At 39.5% G+C, this 19,633-nt stretch overlaps 1 protein-coding gene and 1 pseudogene across 6 annotated transcripts in view; one reads left to right on the plus strand and one right to left on the minus strand.

Moving 5' to 3' along the window:
* The window catches only part of SUGCT (succinyl-CoA:glutarate-CoA transferase), a 727,590-nt gene that overhangs the window by 643,161 nt on the left and 64,796 nt on the right, over positions 1-19,633 (minus strand). For all 6 annotated transcript variants that reach the window (XM_065938550.1, XM_065938545.1, XM_065938546.1 and 3 more), the window contains one exon: positions 15,203-15,294. In XM_065938550.1, coding sequence (XP_065794622.1) covers positions 15,203-15,294 — 92 coding nt within the window. The remainder of the gene's footprint in view (positions 1-15,202; positions 15,295-19,633) is intronic.
* LOC136170713 (protein C1orf43 homolog pseudogene) lies at positions 4,264-5,235 on the plus strand (annotated as a pseudogene).

The raw sequence follows: 19,633 nt of genomic DNA on the forward strand, positions 1-19,633 counted from the left end.
GACAGAGAAAGACAAATATGTGATATTGCTTATGTGTGGAATCTAAAAGACTCACAGATTTAGAGAATGAATTTATGGTTACTGGCAGAGAGGGGAGGGAGAATAGATGGGGAGCTTGGGATTGACATGTACACACTACTATACTATATTTAAAATGGATAACTGGGGCTTTCCTTGTGGTCCAGTGGTTGGGACTTTGTATTCCAACTCAAGGGGTGCATTGTCACCCTGCTTACTTAACTTATATGCAGAGTACATCATGAGGAACACCTGACTGGATGAAGCACAAGCTGGAATCAAGATTGCCGGGAGAAATATCAATAACCTCAGATATGCAGATGACAGCACCCTTATGGCAGAAAGTGAAGAAGAACTAAAGAGCCTCTTGATGAAAGTGAAAGAGGAGAGTGAAAAAGCTGGCTTAAAGCTCAACATTCAGAAAACTAAGATCATGGTATCCAGTCCCTTCACTTCATGGGAAATAGATGGGGAGACAGTGGACACAGTGACAGACTTTATTTTCTTGGGCTCCAAAATCACTGCAGGTGGTGACTGCAGCCATGAAATTAATAGATGCTTACTCCTCGGAAGAAAGCTATGACCAACCTAGACAGCATATTAAAAGACATTACTTTGCCAACAAAGGTCCATCTAGTCAAAGCTTTGGTTTTTCCAGCAGTCATGTATGGATGTGAGAGTTAGACTATAAAGAAAGCTGAGCACAGAAGAATTGATGTTTTTGAACGGTGGTGTTGGAGAAGACTCTTGAGTCCCTTGGACTGCAAGGAGATCCAACCAGTCCATCCTAAAGGAGATCAGTCCGGAGTGTTCATTGGAAGGACTGATGTTGAAGCTGAAACTCCAATACTTGGGCCATCTGATGCAAAGAGCTGACTCATTTGAAAAGACCCTGATGCTGGGAAAGATTGAAGGCAGGAGAAGGGGACGACAGAGGATGAGATGGTTGGATACCATCACCGACTTAATGGACATGAGTTTGAGTAAACTCCGGGAGTTGGTGATAGACAGGGAGGCCTGGCATGCTGTAGTCCATGGCGTCGCAAGGAGTTGGACACGACTGAGCTACTGAACTGAACTGAACTCAGGGGGATGCAGGTTCAATCCCTGGTCGGGAAGCTGGGATCCCACAAGCCTCATAGCCAAAAAAACAAAACATAGAACACAGGCAATGTTGCAGCAAATTCAAAAGAGACTTTTAAAATGGTCCACATAAAAAAAAATCTTTAAAAAATAAATTAAATATAATAGACAGGGACTTCCCTGGTGGTCAAGTGACTAAGACTCCACATTTCCAAAGCAGGGAGCCCAGGTTTGATCCCTGGGCAAGAAACTAGATCCCACAGGCTGCAACTAAGAGTTCACATGCTGCAACTAAGACCCAGTGCAACCAGATAAATGAATATTTAAAATATTCTTTAAAAATAGATAACCAAGAAAAACTTACTGTAAATTCATATATATATATATATACACATGTTGTGTCACTTCAGTTGTGTCCAACTCTTTTATGACCCTATGTGCTATAGCCTGCCAGGCTCCTCTGTCCATGGGATTCGCCAGGCAAGAATACTGGAGGGGGTTGCTATGCCTTCCTCCAGGGGATCTTCCCGACCCAGGGATTGAACCAACATTCTTACGTCTCCTGCACTGCCACGTGGGAAGACTCTCTCTATATATATATAGATAGATAGATATACACATACACAAAAAAAAGAAAAGTATCCACTGTAGTTTTGAATTAAGAGGTCACTGGAGAAGGGGAACCCTCTTCCACTGTTGGTGGGAATGCATACTAGGACAGCCACTATGGAGAACAGTGTGGAGATTCCTTAAAAAACTGAAAATAGAACTGCCATACGACCTAGCAATCCCACTGCTGGGCATACACACCAAGGAAACCAGACATGAAAGAAACATGTGTACCCCATGTACCCCAAACAACACAGCACTGTTCACAATAGCTAGGACATGGAAGCAACCTAGATGTCTATCGGCAGAAGAATGGATTAGGAAGCTGTGGTACATATACACAATAGAATATTATTCGCCTATTAAAAAGAACGCATTTGAATCAGTTCTAATGAGGTGGATGAAACTGGAGCCTATTATACCGAGTGAAATAAGTCAGAAAGGAAAACACCAATACAGTATATTAACACATATATATGGAATTTCGAAAGATGGGGACAACGACCCTACATGTGAGACAGCAAAAGAGACACAGATATAAAGAACAGACTTTTGGAATCTGTGGGAGAAGGTGAGGGTGGGATGATTTGAGAGAATAGCATTGAAACATGTATATTACTATATGTGAAACAGAAGACCAATGCAAGTTCAATGCATGAAGCAGGGCTCTCAAAGCTGGTGCACTGGGACAACCCAGAGGGATGGGATGGGGAGGGAGGTAGGAGGGGGGTTCAGGATGGGGGACACATGTACACCTATGGCTGACTCATGTCAATGTATGGCAAAAGCCACAACAATATTATAAAGTAATTAGCCTCCAATTAAAATAAATCAATTAATTTTTTAAAAAGAGGTCACTGGTAACCTTCCCAAGTGCAATTTCATTGGTGAGGTGCCTATGGAGGCCAGAATTCAACAGATGGAGGAAAGAAACAAATAGTATCTCTCATTACTTAAATGAGTGATTCCAAAACCAAGTAGATCATCAGAACCACTCAGAAGGCTTTTTAAGAATACAAATATACAAGTAACACCACCCCAGGTTTCTGTTTCATTAGGTCTAAGACATGGGAATACATGTATTAGAGTTCTCTAAGCTATTCTAAAGACTTCAAGTATACAGAAAAATAAGTATCAGTAGACCCAAATCTGAAAATCCTTAATTCAATCAGGCTCTGTAAGTCTCATAGAATTGCATCCCATAGAACTGTCAAGAAAAGTTTCTCAACATCTCTTACCCTTCAGGACAAGAATTATGATTTACTAGCATAAATATAAACTTTATTACAAGTTCAAAGTTCTTTTCCAGTGACTATGACTATAGGCCATAGACTGTAGTATTTATTATTTTTGCACTTGCTTATTCTCAATATATGCATTTCCCTGGTAAAGAATCTGCCTGCAACACAGGAGACGTGTGGATTCAATCCCTGAATCAGGAAGATCCTCTGGAGAAGGGAAAGGCTACCCACATTAGTATTCTTGCCTGGAAAATTTCATGGACAGAGTAGTCTGGAGGGCTACAGTCCATGGGTTTGCAAAGAATTGGACACTACTAAGAGACTAACACTTTTCACTTTCAAATCCTCAATATATAAAAGGAATGTCTAAAGAGGACTAAAAGTACATTTGACTCTACCTAAAGGTATTGTTTTTACATAGACTTAAGTATTAATCCTTGTAATAGCTCAGAACTCTTCATGATTTATGTTCAGATGTCTTCTCTTTAACTATGCAGTTAAAGACAGAAATTAAACTTTTTTTTTTTTTTCAAAAAAGTCAATGTGGAAACTATTCTTCAGTTACAACTAAACAGGGTTATGTTTCTAGACTGCCAGTCCAAGGGCTAACACGAGTGAGAAGAAGGTGCTTCAGAACAAAGACTGACTGAGCTAAACTTATTTCCCTTTATTTCCTCAAAGCTGCACGTTGCCATTTAGGGATCTCTTTATGTTCCTCCTTTATAGGCAGTTCAGTTCAGTTCAGTTGCTCAGTCATTTCCAACTCTTTGCGACCCCATGGACTGCAGCACGCCAGGCCTCCCTGTCCATCACCAACTCCAAGAGATTACTCAAACTCATGTCCATTGAGTCAGTGATGCCATCCAACCATCTCATCCTCTGTCATCCCCTTCTCCTCCCTCCCTCAATCTTTCCCAGCATCAGAGTCTTCTCAAATCGGTCAATTCTTCACATCAGGTGGCCAAAGTACTAGAGTTTCAGCTTCAGCATCAGTTCTTCCAATGAATATTCAGGACTGATCTCCTTTAGGATGGACTGTTTGGATCTCCTTGCAGTCCAAGGGACTCTCAAGAGTCTTCTCCAACACCACAGTTCAAAAGCATCACTTCTTCAGCACTCAGCTTTCTTTAGAGTCCAACTCTCACATCCATAAACGACTACTGGAAACACCATAGGTTTGACTAGGTGGACATTTGTTGCCAAAGTAATGTCTCTACTATTTAACATGCTTTCTAGCTTCTCGTTTTCTCCACAGGAACCGGCCAGGGAAATGGCCGGGGAGTTTCAGGAAACCCAGGCACCGTTGCCTCAGCGGAACCCGTGCTGACGAGGCAGGGCAGCAGGTTAAACCGGAGCAGTTCCGTGCAGGGTGGGGAGGCCAGGGCGTCCAGCAGTAACTGGCTATCTGGCGTGAATGTCGTGCTGGTGATGGCCTACGGGAGCCTGGTGTTTGTACTGCTATTTATTTTTGTGAAGAGGCAAATCACACACTTTGCAATGAAATCCCAAAGGGGACCTCATGTCCCTGTGGGACACAATGCCCCCAAGGACTTAAAAGAGGAGATTGATATCCGACTGTCCAAGGTTCAGGATATCAAGTATGAACCTCAGCTTCTCACAGATGATGATGCAAGACTGCTACAGCTGGAAACCCAGGGAAATCAAAATTGCTACAACTACCTATACAGGATGAAAGCTCTGGATGTTATCCGTGCCTCTGAGATCCCATTTCATGCTGAAGGCCGGCATCCCCATTCCTTAATGGGCAAGAATTTCCACTCCTACCTGCTAGATCTTCGAAACACTAGTACTCCTTTCAAGGGTGTGCGCAAGGCCCTCAGTGATACCCTGCTTGATGGCTATGAGACAGCCCGCTATGGGACAGGGGTCTTTGGCCTGAGTGAGTACCTGCGCTATCAGGAGGCCCTGAGTGAATTGGCCACAGTGGTCAAAGCACGAAGTGGGAGCTCTCAGCGACAGCACCAGTCAGCAGCCAAAGACCTAACCCAGTCTCCTGAAGTCTCCCCAACAACCATCCAGGTGACATACCTCCCCTCCAGTCAGAAGAGTAAACGTGCCAAGCACTTCCTCGAATTGAAGAGCTTTAAGGACAACTATAACACACTGGAGAGCACTCTGTGATGGAGCTGAAGGCCTCTCACTGTTGATGGAGCCAGACAGACTGCAGTGTGCTTGCCGGGTGGCCCTCACTCAGGTCATCTGGTTCAGCCCAGCTCTGGATCAGCTGAAGCTCTGGTTGTGTTCAGAGCTCTTAAGAGTTCATGCCTAGAGGATCATTCTCCCACCCTCTCTTATGGCCAGTTTCAGAACATCAGTTAAGACTTTATTTTCCCTTGGTATGACTTTTCTCTGGAGTTGAATTAGATGTTTTTCTCAATATTTCTGTCAAAGCTTCCTTAAAAATCCTCACTCGGTTTTTTGATCATGGTTCATCTGTCCTTTTCCAGACTATAAATTATCCCAAGGGTGACTGGGCTTGGCTTCTTGTCTTCTGTACACAGTTGAATGGGAGCCATTTGGCTTGAGACATCTAAGAGTTGATTGGTGGAAATGGCATACAGAATGGTAGGGAAATTGGTGGAGGCCATGGAGTACCTAGAACAACTTACCCTGCTATTCCACTTAAACCAGAATGTTAATGGGAACATTAACACAACTTCTCTAACATGCAAGGATCTGCCTTCCACTTTCATTGTATACTGTCATGAATAAGTTGAAAAAAGAATGCTTTAACATCTGATATATTCCCATCACTCCTTATTTGTTGGATTGTGTGAAAGAATAGACCAATATCCTGATCTGACTTTATAAACCATTTAATGAATAATTAAAAAATAAACCATATGATTCATTAAAAAAAAAAACATGCTTTCTAGGTTGGTCATAATTTTTATTCCAAGGAGCAAGCATCTTTTAATTGCATGACTGAAATCACCATCTGCAGTGATTTTGGAGCCCCCCAAAATAAAGTCTCTCACTGTTTCTATTGTTTCCCCATCTATTTGTCATGAAGTGATGGGACCAGATGCCACACTCTTAGTTTTTTGAATGTTGAGTTTTAAGCCAACTTTTTCACTCTCCTCTTTCACTTTCATCAAGAGGCTCTTTAGTTCTTCTTCACTTTCTGCCATAAGGGCGGTATCATCTGCATATCTGAGGTTATTGATATTTCTCGTGGCAATCTTGATTCCAGCTGGTGCTTCATCCAGCCCAGCGTTTCTCATGATGTACTCTGCATATAAATTAAATAACCAGGGTGATAATATACAGCCTTGACGTACACCTTTTCCTATTTGGAACCAGTCTGTTGTTCCATATCCAGTTCTAACTGTTGCTTCCTGACCTGCATACAAATTTCTCAGGAGGCAGGTCAGGTGGTCTGGTATTCCCATCTCTTTCAGACTTTTCCACAGTTTGTTGTGATCCACACAGTCAAAGGATTTGGCATAGTCAATAAAGCAGAAGTAGATGTTTTTCTGGAACTCTCTTACTTTTTCGATGATCCAATAGATGTTGGCAATTTGATCTCTTGTTCCTCTGCCTTTTCTAAATCCAGCTCGGACATCTGGAAGTTCACGGTTCACATACTATTGAAGCCTGGCTTGGAGAATTTGGGGCATTACTTTACTACCATGTGAGATGAGTGCAAATGTGCAGTAGTTTGAGCATTCTTTGGCATTGCCTTTCTTTGGGATTGGAATGAAAACTGACCTTTTCCAGTCCTATGGCCACTGCTGAACTTTCCAAATTCGCTGGCATATTGAATGCAGCACTTTCACAAGAAGATTTTCAAATCTTTTAGGATTCCAAATAGCTCAACTGGAATTCCATCACCTCCACTAGCTTTGTTCATAGTGAAGCTTCCTAAGGCCCACTTGATTTCGCATTCCATGATGCCTGGCTCTAAGTGAGTCATCAGATCATCGTGATTATCTGGGTCATGAAGATCTTTTTTGTACAGTTCTTCTGTGTATTCTTGCCACCTCTTAATATCTTCTGCTTCTGTTACGTCCATACCATTTCTGTCCTTTATTGTGTCCATCTTTGCATGAAATGTTCCCTTGGTATCTCTAATTTTCTTGAAGAGATCTCTAGTCTTTCCTATTCTATTGCTTTCCTCTATTTCTTTGCATTGATCACTGAGAAAGGTTTTCTCATCTCTCTTTGCTATTCTTTGGAAATCTGCATTCAGATGGGTATGTCTTTCCTTTTCTCCTTTGCCTTTCACTTCTCTTCGTTTCACAACTATTTGTAAGGCCTACTCAACCATTTTTCCTTTTGCATTTCTTTTTCTTGGAGATGGTCTTGATCCCTGCCTCCTGTACAATATCACGAACCTCCGTCCATAGTTCTTCAGGCACTCAGTCTATCAGATCTAATCCCTTGGATCTATTTCTCACTTCCACTGTATAATCATAAGAGATTTGATTTAGGTCATACCTGAATGGTCTAGTGGTTTTCCCTACTTTCTTTAAGTCTGAATTTGGCAATAAGGAGTTCAAGATCTGAGTCACAGTCAGCTCATAGTCACTTTACCCTAATTTTACTTAGATAAAATTGCTTGAGTGCAGAGTATACACTGTGATTTGTCATGCAGTCCAATCTCCCAGGAAAGATACTAACTCAGAATTTAAGCTCCCAATAACTTCCCGTCAAAACTCTCTATAATACAAATCGTCATTAAAGACACTCTGCATCTTTCTTTTTACTATGTAAAAATTACAGTATTAATCAAACACTATATCCTTGACTACCTAATCTTTCCTACAAAAGAACTTTAGAAAAAGAAGGAAAAAATTCTACTGTATTAGTTTCCAAAATAAACAGTACATAAAGACCCCAAAAGCTGAAAAATTCTTAACGGAGCATTTGATCCAACTTCCTGCCTTTAGGCAGGTAAATTACTAAATCATCCAGGAAGATGCTTATCCCTCTCACCCTAAAGATCTCCAGAGAAAACAGAGCAGTTACTGAGTATCTAATACATGCCAGGCATGCACTAGACAGGGAAAAGGAGTTATCATTATTTCCCAGGTGTTTGCTTACACATTATCCCACTTAATCTGAGTACATTTTCCAGGATGTGTGTTAGTACTCTCATTTTTACAAATGAAAAAAACAAGGCTCAGAAATGTTAAATGGAACTAGGATTTCAAGCCAGGAGAACATCTTTCCATTCCACCATGCTAACAGAAATTGCATAACCAGTTTCCTTACACATGACAATGTTCAATACCCTAATGGTCATAAAGCTCTTCTTCAGCTAACTAAAATGTCTTCTCTAATACGAGCTCATTTTCTCTTATTCCTTGTTCTGTAAATAATATTATTCCACATCCTCCAAAATATCAATAGATGAAAACAGTACTCAAATCATTTCTTTGCCTTATCTATAGCAAACAAATCCAGTTCTACAGACATTCTCCCTGAAGAATTATTTTATACTCCTGGGATAATTTGGGCCATTCTTTTTAGGATTTTCTCTGATTGTAACACTTTTTCAAAGCATGATGACTCAAAATGAACACAATGCTCTCAAAAGTAACCACTTACTGAGATTTTAGAAAAAGATTTTTTTTCTTTCATAAGATTCAGAAAGCAAAAACATTAGGAAGAAACTTGTTTAAATGCTTTTTAATCATGTCAAGCTGAGGTATTCCAAGTATTTTCACCACATTTTTCCAGTCACAACCCAAAAGTTCTCTATTCATATTTTTTTTAGTATGAGGCTTGTATGAAGTGTTCTACTTGATAGAAAAGACTCCTTTTTCATTTAAGTATGTCCCTTCAGTTCAGTTCAGTCGCTCACCCGTGTCCGACTCTTTGCGACCCCATGAACCGCAGCACACCAGGCCTCCCTGCCCATCACCAATTCCCAGAGTTTACCCAAACTCATGTTCATTGAGTCGGTGATGCCATCTAACCATCTCATCCTCTGTCGTCCCCTTCTCCTCCTGCCTTCAATCTTTCCCAGCATCAGGGTCTTTGCAAATGAGTCAGCTCTTTGCATCAGGTGGCCAAAGTATTGGAATTTCAGCTTCAACATCAGTCCTTCCAATGAACACCCAGGACTGACCTCCTTTAGGATGGACTGGTTGGATCTCCTTGCAGTCCAAGGAACTCTCAAGAGTCTTCTCCAACACCACAGTCCAAAAGCATCAATTATTCTGTGCTCAGTTTTCTTTATAGTCCAACTCTCACATCCATACATGACCACTGGAAAAACCATAGCCTTGACTAGATGGACCTTTGTTGACAAAGTTAATGTCACTGCTTTTTAATATGCTGTCTAGGTTGGTCATAACTTTCCTTCCAAGAAGTAAGCATCTTTTAATTTCATGGCTGCAATCACCACCTGCAGTGATTTTGGAGCCCCCAAAAAACAAAGTCAGCCACTGTTTCCACTGTTTCCCCATCTATTTGCCATGAAGTGAGGGGACCGGATGCCATGATCTTAGTTTTCTGAATGTTGAGCTTTAAGCCAACTTTTGCATGCTCCTCTTTCACTTTCATCAAGAGGCTCTTTAGTTCTTTGCTTTCTGCCATAAGGGTGGTGTCATCTGCATATCTGAGGTTATTGATATTTCTCCCAGCAATCTTCATTCCAGCTTGTGCTTCTTCCAGCCTGGTGTTTCTTATGATGTACTCTGCATATAACATAAATAAGCAGAGTGACAATATCCCTTAAAGGACCACAAAAGGGATCCAGAATGCCATGGTTGTTGCTACATGTATCATCCTCTTACTATCAAACTGAAGTTGAATCTTTAAAGATTCCAAATTCATATATAACAAATAATCAATAAGCACCAACTCTGTAGTGATCTGCGTTATACCCTAGAGATACAAAGAAATATCTCTAAGCACCAACCAAACGAAACCAAACCAAAAGGATAAATCAATAAGCAGCAACTGCATAGTGGATCTGTGTTATACCCCAGGGATACAAAAGTAAGTATCCCAAAGACACTCTCCCTGAATTAAGGCACTTACATTCTAAAGTCAGACAGACAGACAGATATACAATTAGCAACAGAATGAAAATTACATAGGACCATCAAGAAAGATGCTAACAGCAAGCATCTTCTAGCTGAGAAAATTTGAAAGAAGCAAATATTATCCATGGACAATATTTCAAAACAAAGACCCCAATCTATACTCCCTTTCTATGTTGGTATTCATGTATACATAAATGTCCTTTTTGTCCTACAACATTTAAATAAACTGTTTATATTTACTTTTCTCTTTCTAGTTTTTTAAAAATAAAGATTTTTTTTTCACATTTCTCTGGAATGTTTCCAATTTGTTGACATTTCTAAGGCATCTTTGGTGCTTATAAACCAACTCAGTATTATAGTTCCAAGCATACCAGTGCTATATATAGATGAGCTATAATAAACTTCTTGCTCTGCCATGTGAAACAAGAAGGGACCCAGTTCAACATGATACTGACAATATCGAGAGAATGGACAGAAAGAAACAAATTGATTAAATTAAATGTTAAACAAAAATAATTTACTCATATTTTGATTTCGTTTACTGGACAGTTTAAAAAGATAGGAATAATAAAAGCCTCTATAACAAGGACTATTGACCATTAAGAATCCTCATTCCCAACCAGACATAAGTGCTGAGGTTCCTTACCCTGATAAAGGGAAGACACCTGCCTCCTCATTCCTTAGTCCCTGTAATCCCAACAAGAAATTTTCTAGATGAGAAAACCTTTCCAGACTGTCATGATCAAAAGAAAACATCAGAGGAAAATGAGATTGCAAAAAAGAAAAAATGCACAAACCTACAGATTGTAAACAGATAATTCAGTCTCCTATTTTTTAACTGTTTCATGGAGTCAAGCAAAAATAAATTGCTTCTTACCTAATCCTCCCTCTATTGTTCTTTTCAATTTGTAGATGAATTCAAACTAAAGGACATCTCTATTGCTATTCTCTTTCAGACTTTAAAGTAACAGCTGATTTTTATCATATGAAAGTTCATCAATCACTAAACATAAATGTGTTAGATTTCTGAAGAACTTTCTAGAAAAAAGAGAAGATAAATTTTTCTAGGTCATTTGAATTACAAAAAAAGAGACAGAGATAGAGAATAAAACTGACATCTTAAATGATATGAGATTACATGACCCCTTACAGAATAAAGAAATTTTTAACAAACATTAGATAATTCAGAATAAGATATAATACTTCTAAAATGTATGCTTTCTCTGAAAGAAAAAAAAAAACTTAAACTAAATAGGGGAGGCTTCTCCTCTCACAAGAAATATAGGTTATTTCTTGAAAAACTGGTATTGTTAGTATGGGGGCAGGAAGACATGTGTATGAAATCTCTTACTAGGACACTGCTTTAGAAAAAAAAAGTTTTAAAGAAACTTGAGGATTTTTGCATTCTTATATAAATTTCACAGAGAAATTTCTTTCTCTGGGTTTCCTTCCATTTAGGGGCCAAATGTGAGAAAAGCAAAGTAGAATTACACTGCAATATAAGTTCTATGGAATAATAGCTGAACATTCAAATAAGCTTCAATAATAAATATCAGCAGTATTAATATCAGTCACTGGAATTGAGTTTCTTTTCCATTTTGGAAAACTGGTACATTTTGGAAAATTGGCAGTATTACTAAAGTTAAATATACACCTAACCTGTAACCCATCTGTTCCACTATGAGGCATATATACCCAAGGGAAATGAGTGTGTATTCAAAATAGACAAAAACTGGAAACAGCTCAAATATTCATTTTCAGAACAATGGATACATTGTGGTATAATCATACAACAGAATACTATACCATCACTGATACACACAACAATCTAGTGAACCTCAAAAAATTTGTGTTGGACAAAATAAGCCAGACACTAAAAAGCATATACTACAGAATTCTACCTGTACAAGTCCAAAATAGGTAAAACTAGTCTACAGCAGTAGAAGTCAAAATAGTGGTTACCTCTAGGAGGAGGTGGTATTGTTTGGGAAGAGATATGAGGGAACTCTCTAGAGTGATGGAAATATGCTGTATCTTGAACTGGGTGGTATTTATCCTGGTGTATATATTTGTAAAACATCACTGAACCATACCTTTAAGATTTTTCATTTTGTTATATATAAAGTATACTTCACTTTTTATGAGCTTTAAAAACCATTAAAGATGGGCAACTACTTAGTTACAAAAAGAATGAAATGCCATTTGCAGCAATATGGATGAACCCAGAGATTATCGTATTAAGTAAGACAGAGGAAGACAAATATCATATGATATCACCTATATATGGAATCTTAAAAAAGAAAAATGATACAAATGAACTTATTTACAAAATAGAAATAGACTCAAAGACATAGAAAACAAACTTATGGTTATGAAAGAAGATAACTGGGGGAAGACAAATTAGGAGACTGTAATAAACATACACACACTAATATATATATATATATATATATATATATATATATAAAAAATAGGTAAACAAGTTACTATCATTATAGTACAGGGAACTATATTCAATATCTTGTCATAACCTACAATGGAAAAGAACCGAAAAAATAATATATATGTATACAATAATATATATATATATACACATATATACACAGCTTAGACAGTAAAGAATTCGCCTGCAAGGCAGGAGACCCAGGTCTGATCCCTGGGGTGGGAACATCCCCTGGAGAAGGAACTGGCAACCTGTAGTCTTGCCTGAAGAATTTCGTGGCAGAGAACCCTGGCGGGCTACAGTCCATGGGGTCAAAAAGAGTTGGACACAACTGAGTGACTAACACTTTCTTTCATTTGTCACTTTACTATACAGCTGAAATTAACACAACATTGGAAATTAACTATACTTCAATTTTTAAAATGGTAAAATTTTAAATGATTGAACAGTGCTTTTACACCTAGAGAGTATTATGCTAAATGAAATAAGTCAGAGAGAAAAAGACAAATACTGTATGACTTCACTCAATTGTGGAAACTAAAAAACAAAACAAATGAACAAACACAGTTAAATAGAAACAGAGTTATAGATATAGGGAACAAACAAGTGATTGCCAGAGAGAAGGAGGCTGTGTAGAAGAGAGAAATAGATGAGGGAGATTAAGAGGTACAAACTCCAAGTTACAAAATAAATGAGTCATAGGTATGAAATGTACCATGTGGGGAACAAAGTTAATAATTATATAATACTGCTGTTTTGTAACAGATAACAACTAGATTTAACAAGGGGATCATTTTGAAATGTATACAAATACTGAATCATTACGGTGCACCCCAGAAACTAACATAGCATTGTAAGTCAATCATACTTCAAAAACAAAGTCATAGAAAAAGAGATCGGATTGTAGACACCAGAGGCAGTGGCTGTGACGAGTGGGAGCTGGATGAAGGCAGTCTAATGGTAGAAACTTTCAGTTATAAGGTACACATGTACTAGGGATGTAGCATACAACATGATAGAGATAATTAACACTGTTGTACCATATATATGAATGTTGTTAAGACAGTAAATCCTAAGAGTACTCATACCACAGAAAAATTTTTTCTATTTCTTTAATGCTGTATCTGTATGAGACAATAGCTCACTAAATCTATCGTCGTCATCATTTCATCATGTATTTAAGTCAAATCATTATGCCATACACCTTAAAGTTAAACGCTGCTGTATGTTAATTATATCTCCAAAACCTGAGAGAAAATTTGAGAAAGTATACTACCAACTGTGTTTTTTAAAAGATGGGAGAAGACTATTGTGTTTGTTTTTGAATAGAACACCTCTGAAAGCATGCCAAAGAAAAGTCATAACGTTGATTCTCTGAGGAGAAGCAGGCGAATTGAGGACAGAGGGAAGGAGATTTACATTGTAGACTCAGATACAGTGACAAAGACAAGTCACTATGCTACATGATGTTCCACTTGAAAGTGAAAGTGTTAGTGACACAGTCATGCCTGACTGCTTGCGACCCCATGGACCAAAGCCTGCCAGACTCCTCAGTCCATGGAATTCTCTAGGCAACAATACTGGAGTGGGTAGACATTCCTTCTCCAGGGGATCCTCCAAGCTTAATTTTATGTAATTTTCTATCATTTTTCAACTTTTCCAGGAGTATATATCTAATCTAGTCAACCAAACTGTTACTTACAGAGTAACAATAAATTATTTCTGGTATCTAAAACAACACTACACACAGATGGTCAATATATCTTTTTCATTGATTGATGTAATTCTTGATGTTTAAATGTATCATAATGTATAGGTGAATTATTACTTAGAAAATGTATTGTGTGAAAGTTACTCAATCATGTTCGACTCTTTGTGACCCCATGGACTGCCAGGGGTTCTCTGTCCATGGAATTCTCCAGGCCAGAATACTGGAGTGGGTAGCCATTCCCTTCTCCAGGGCATCTTTCCAACCCAGGGGTCGAACCCAGGTCTCCTGCAGGTGGATTCTTTACCATCTAAGCCACCAGGGAACATGTACTACCTATGTCTTTGGTATTTTTTTTCAGTGTGTTCACACTTTTTTTTTTACTTTATTTAATGGCATGTTTAGTTTCTCCCTGGAGTCCATTTTCTTTGATCAAACTATCCACATTTTGGTCATCTATATACTTTAGGGGAACTTCCCAACCCATCATCATGGAGAAGAGTGTTATAAAATCAAATAATTCTTTCACATCAGAATCAATGCATATAACAGACACAACTACACCCAAAGCGTTAAGTAACAAATTTGAAAATAAACAACCATTTACAATATTCCAGAGGGAAAAGAAACCCTCCGCTATGTATATAGGTCAAATGAGAGTTGCTGTTTTCCAGTCACTCAGTCATGTCCAACTCCTTGTGACCCCAGGGAGTGCAGCACACCAGGCTCCTCTGTCCCCTTGGACATCCGCAGACTAATCTAGTCAGCCATTCTACTTCACACAGCATATTCCAAGGTCACACAAAAGTGCCTTTACTAAGCTTGAGTAATACAATGCATATGGAAAATGTGTTCACCACTTATCTATTGCTTCTTGCTAATAAGACTGTTATTTTCCAAGAGGCCATATTGACATTTAGCACCAAGTACATTCAACACTTCCATTTTTAAAGGCATTCACTTTCCATGGTTTCTTTCTAAAATTAACTTATTTATTTAAGCCTATGGGGTCAGTAAAGATGTAAAATCCTTTGGAATAAGTAGGGGGAAAATTATGACTATTCTAAAGAAAGATACTTACCTCGGGTCCTGTGATATGCATTAGACCAGAAACAGCAGAGGCAATAGCATCATAACCAGCTCGCTGAGACAGTGGACCTGTCTGACCATACCCTAAGACAACAAGAATAAATATATTCAGCACCACCCAGGGAGAGCAATACTATAATGTGTTCTGTGCTAAGTCACTTCAGTCGTGTCCGACTCTGTGCGATCCTATGGACTGTAGCCCTCCAGGGTCCTCTGTCCATGGGATTCTCCAAGCAAGAATACTGGAGTGGGTTTCCACGCCCTCCTCCAGGGGATCTTGCCAACCCAGGGATCAAACACGCATCTCTTATATCTCCTGCATTGGGAAGCAAGGCATTTACCACTAGTGCCACCTGGAAGTCCAATGGTATTATAGGGTGTTAAAAGTATTTGTATCCAGAAATTCTGCAGCATTTTGTTGTATTAAACCTACACTATCCTTTGAAGGAGGCAGTAAAAATTTAATTACGGTGTTACACCACAGACCGTTGCAAACTTGTAACTTGTGGGCCAGATTCTCCTTGTATGAATGTTTTGTCTGGCCTGAAGAGTGTTTTGAAAAGTTTTTACTTAGTTTCCAACGTTTAAAGATCAGGAAATAGCACATAAAATACAAATTTCTGACTTTACCTGAAAAAAAACAGAAAATATGCTCAAACCTAGGCTCAGATCCTCACATGGCAATAACAAATAAGCCACATTCTTCCCTTTGCACAGAGCATAAATTCTCCAGTTTGCCCCAATTTCCACCCCTCCTTAATCCTTTATGGTTTAGTCTGATTCAGTCATTAACCAATAGGTATTTGCTACTCTTTTTCTATACCAAACAATATGCAAAATAAAACAAAAGGGTATCTCCTTAGGTTTTATTTACAAGTTTTCTCAAGTATTCAAAGAAAATATAAATGAAAATTTTAAGTTTAAGTAAGTAAGTATTAGTTGCTTAGTAGTGTCCAACTCTTTGCAATCCTATAGACTATAGCCCACCAGGCTCCTCTGTCCATGGAATTCTCCAGGCCAGACTACTGGAGTAGTATCCACTCCCTTCTCCAGGGAATCTTCCCGACATAGGGATCGAATCCAGGTCTCTCACAGTGCAGGCAGATTCTTTACTGTCTGAGCCACTGCTTGTAATGTGGGATACCTGGGTTCAATCCCTGGCTTTGGAAGATCCCCTGAAGGTGGGTTGCCATACCCAAAATTTGAACAATAAGAGAATTAATATATCTCCTGGCAGTGCTTCTTAGGATTACAAACAAGGGAAAGCTATCACCTTTTCTCTGCCATCAGCAAAAATTAGAAGAACAGAAAACATATTTTATCCTGCTCTCCTCAGTTCTGGGCTCACTGTTGGGTAATATGAGGAGCTACATGAATCTGTCTCCAAATTCCATATATTTTGCTTGCTCCTCCAGCAACCTGGAACACCCTCCCTCTATTTTATTCTATATATCTACATAACTCACATCCTCCAACTCTAAACGGAAATGTGTCCTTACTAGAGAGGTCTTCTCTGCAGAACTTTTATGAGAGATCACTCTCACTTCTCACTCTTAATCCCCCTTTCATGACTGTATTTGACCTTATACCTTTTATCACCACAAGATACATAATAACGTTTAGTTATTTATTTTCTGTATCCTCCCTACTCAAAGGTATGCTCAAGAGATTTTTTTTTCTATTTAATTCACCACAGTACTGCCAACATCTAGAATAGAATTTAGTAATGGTTACCAAATGAATAAATGAATGAGTACTGGTTATTTTAAAAAGTTATCTTTTAAGAAAGAAACAAATTAATTACTACAGAAACTAAAGAGGCTTTTTCCTCTGTTTGGTTTTGGACCAAAATGAAGACACAGGAGGCCATTTTCCTCCTCCCGTGCACACAGTGAAAGTACAGCTACACACAGAACACTGCTCTCTGAGAGGAATTTGGGAATTGAGAAACTAGGGGAATCTACTAGAATGACTCCTCCACAGGGGGTAACACAGAAAATGCCCATCAAAGGCTGAGACGCCCTCACCACGAACCTCGCCCCAGGCACAGCCCCGTACAAGTAGGCGGAAACGCCAGACTCCCGGTGCCCCCTAAGGAACACACACAGGCAGCACGCCAGTGCCCCGGCGCTGAGGCTCCTCCTGAGGAAGGCCCCCAAGCCCCCATCTCGGGCAGCCAGGTTCGGGGGCCCCACGGGACGACGGCAGACAGACGCTAACTACAGCTCGTGGACATTAACCACAGCTGTGCCCACAGGTCTCGAGACCGGAGACGCAGCAAAATCGGCCATCTCCCAGTCCTCCCCTAGAAAGGCTTTATTATTTTTTTCCCTTGGTTTTTATTTATTTATTATTTTTTAATTCCAAGGGATTTTATTTTATTGTTTATTTATTTAATTTTTTTTGTAGTGGTTTTTACCATACATTGACATGAATCAGCCGTGGATTTACACGTGTTCCCCATCCCGATCCCCCCTCCCGCCTCCCTCCCCATCCCGATCCCCCTCCCACCTCCCTCCCCATCCCATCCCTCTGGGTCTTCCCAGTGCACCAGCCCTGAGCACTTGTCTCATGCATCCAACCTGGGCTGGTGATCTGTTTCACCCTTGATAGTATACTTGTTTCAATGCTGTTCTCTCAGAACATCCCACTCTCGCCTTCTCCCACAGAGTCTAAAAGTCTGTCCTGTACATCTGTGTCTCTTTTTCTGTTTTGGATATAGGGTTATCGTTACCATCTTTCTAAATTCCATATATATGCCTTAGTATACTGTATTGGTGTTTATCTTTCTGGCCTGCTCACACTGTATAATGGGTTCCAGTTTCATCCATCTCATTAGAACTGATTCAAATGAATTCTTTCTAATGGCTGAGTAATAGTTCAAAGTGTATATGTACCACAGCTTCCTTATCCATTCATCTGCTGATGGGCATCTAGGTTGCTTCCATGTCCTGGCTATTATAAACAGTGCTGCAATGAACACTGGGGTACACGTGTCTCTTTCAGATCTGGTTTCCTCGGTGTGTATGCCGAGAAGTGGGGTTGCTGGGTAATGTGGCAGTTCTATTTCCAGTTTTTTAAGGACTCTCCACACTGTTCTCAATTGCAGGAAGAAAACTATTAAAAATTCAAACATATGGAGGATAAATAACACGCTTCTGAATAACCAACAAATCATAGAAAGGCTTTAACTGCATACTTTACAAGCTGCTGCCTAAGGATCCTGACACTAATTAAAGTCTAACTGACCCTACCTAATTGACATCTAACTGGAAGCTGAAGGAATCAGTGGGCACTCACCCACCTTCTCCATGCAGCTCACTCCCACAATAAAATCAGGTCACCATCATCTCTCTAGAAGGAGTTTCTAGAGAGATGGGGCACATGTCTTATGCCCCAACTTTTGCAGATACTGCCTGGGAGATGGGCCCCCAGCTCACCTGGGTCCGACTACCAACAGCGCCTGCAGTTAATAAATCAAACTGGACTATAGCAAAGAAATAAGCAGCTTTCTAATGGGCTCAGGAATACCCTTCCCCCCAACCACAGCTATCTACCCAGATTCAGTACAAAGGGAGAAGACAGATACACCAGTCTCCCAGTTTCTCCCCAGAAACTGCTTGATAGCATACATTCCCAGTTGTTGCCTGAGGGTCTGGCTTCTAATCAGCCTGTATCTAGGCCTCACAACAGTCATTCCCTTTGAAACGCTGACGGGTCTTCTCATATCCTTAACTACTAAAAGGCATGAAATAAAAAGACAGTGGCTTGAACAATCACAAAGGTTTGCAAGGCAACCATGAATTCAGGCTGGGTTAATACACAGGATTCATCTCCTACGCAAGACTAATCTGCCAAGACTGAAAGAGGCGCTGTTTTAACTAATGCATGAAAACCAATACAAGCATTCAAGGAAAATGAAGAAATATGGGAATATGTTCCAAATAAGAAAACAAGTAAAGTCTCCAGAAACCAATCTTAATGAAACATACAAAAGTCATTTATCTGGCAAAGAGTTCAAAACAATGCTCAGAAGGATGCTTACAGAGGTCAGGAAAGCAATGCATGAGCAAAGAAAGATTTTTCAACAGAGATTGACAATATTAAAAAGTACCAGAAGAGAGTAGAGAATAAAGGATAAAATAACTAAACTGAAAAATTCAATAGAAAGGTCCAACAGCAGACCAGCTCAACTGAAAATACCAGTGAATTAGGAGACAGAGTAGTGGAATACAACAAAGCAATGAAGGAAAAAGAAAAAAAAAAAAAAGACTAAAAAAAGTGAAGATAGCTTAAGAGACTTATAAGGCACTGAAAATGGGTTAATATACACGTTATAAGAATCCTAGAAGGGGAGTCAGTTCAGTCAGTTCAGTCACGCAGTCGTGTCTGACCCCACAAACTGCAGCACTCCAGGCCTCCC

Source organism: Muntiacus reevesi, chromosome 6 (genome assembly GCF_963930625.1).
Source record: "Muntiacus reevesi chromosome 6, mMunRee1.1, whole genome shotgun sequence".
Classification (NCBI taxonomy): Eukaryota; Metazoa; Chordata; class Mammalia; order Artiodactyla; family Cervidae; genus Muntiacus; species Muntiacus reevesi.